Source organism: Sinocyclocheilus anshuiensis, unplaced genomic scaffold, assembly GCF_001515605.1.
Source record: "Sinocyclocheilus anshuiensis isolate Anshui unplaced genomic scaffold, SAMN03320099.WGS_v1.1 scaffold566, whole genome shotgun sequence".
NCBI classification, from domain to species: Eukaryota; Metazoa; Chordata; class Actinopteri; order Cypriniformes; family Cyprinidae; genus Sinocyclocheilus; species Sinocyclocheilus anshuiensis.
Genome location: NW_015542410.1, coordinates 781,937 through 783,212, shown reverse-complemented (window position 1 = coordinate 783,212; position 1,276 = coordinate 781,937). Strand labels below are relative to the sequence as shown.

At 50.9% G+C, this 1,276-nt stretch overlaps 1 protein-coding gene across 1 annotated transcript in view; it reads right to left on the bottom strand.

The window, feature by feature from the left end:
- Positions 1–988, bottom strand: part of LOC107693328 (uncharacterized) — a 4,697-nt gene extending 3,709 nt beyond the window's left edge. Inside the window, exon 1 of the mRNA XM_016492665.1 lies at positions 809–988. Within this exon, the coding sequence (XP_016348151.1) occupies positions 809–863 (55 nt within the window). The 5' untranslated portion in view covers positions 864–988. The remainder of the gene's footprint in view (positions 1–808) is intronic.
- Positions 989–1,276: the final 288 nt, after the last annotated feature.

Genomic DNA, 1,276 nt, shown 5'->3' with positions numbered 1-1,276 from the left:
GAAAAGTGGGCAAAGCATAACGTGCACACTTACCACTTATGTGGATTTTAGAAAAGTGGGGAAAGCATAACGTGCCCACTTACCAGCTATGTGGATTTTAGAAAGTGAACAAAGCATAATGTGCACACTTACCACTTATGTGGATTTTAGAAATTGTGCAAAGCTTAACGTGTGCACTTACCATAGTATGGATTTTAGAATTTTCCAAGCATCTGTTCACAGATACCCGGAAGTACTGGGCCAAACAGGAGAGGCAAGCTCAAATACAACCCTCTAAAGTGAGGGGAGCACTGCCTGAGACAGCATTACCCAAGGAGGTTCTCGTAAATGCCAACTATACTTCCCGCTCGATGCCTCAGCAAGTGGGGATATCCTGGTGATCGGGAGGCCCCTCAGGGCGACCTAGATACGATGGACCAGACAGGGCAGCCTGAAAACATAAGCCCAGCCCGGACATCCAGGAAATTTTTTGCAGTGCTGTGCCCAGGGGCCTGATGATCAAGAAGGCTCCCGCAGAAGCCTGTGATCCGGCCGCATGGTCCAGGAAGTATGAAGCCGAAAAACCTGGCTTATCATACCGTCTGGACATATATCGACGAGTGAGATAGACACTGCGAGTCGAGCACCCGGTTTCTGAATCCAGCAGAGGGGGTGCTCACCGAGGACCTACCCTAGAAAAAGGACAGAAACACACAGGTCCCGGGAAACACTGCAAAGAAAGCTAGCAGAAGGGTTATATACACAACCACCAGCTCGCATAAATCACATATATATATATATATTATTTTTAGAAATGGATCGTACTCACCCACCATGGTTCCCGCGCCAGAGCCCTGTCCGGAGAAGCCCCTAGACCGGACCATCAGTAAGGTGGTCACTGTGAAGCCATAGAACCAACCAAAAACATCATGGGTCCAGAAGGAGACTGTTATGCAGGAAGCCTCCACCTAACCTCGGTCAGGTGCAGAGATGGTGGTTACAGGGGAATTAGGAAGGGGGGAGGAGTGCGAGTCGCGACACTAGCCTTCTGTGCTCGTCTCTGATCCTCAAACCGAGACGGGCCAGGACCCCTACGTTGTTCGGGCTCAGACCTGGACCTTCGTGGAATGAAGGATTTGAACGCCGCTGAGCGCGCCTTCCCCTCCCTGAACTTCCCGACCACCGTCTCAATGGAGGTACCAAAAAGTTCAGAGGGCGAAACCGGGGCATCAAGAAGAAAGCCCCTTTCTTTCTTCCCGATGTCTGCCAGGTTCACCCACAGATGCCTCTCCGTTAC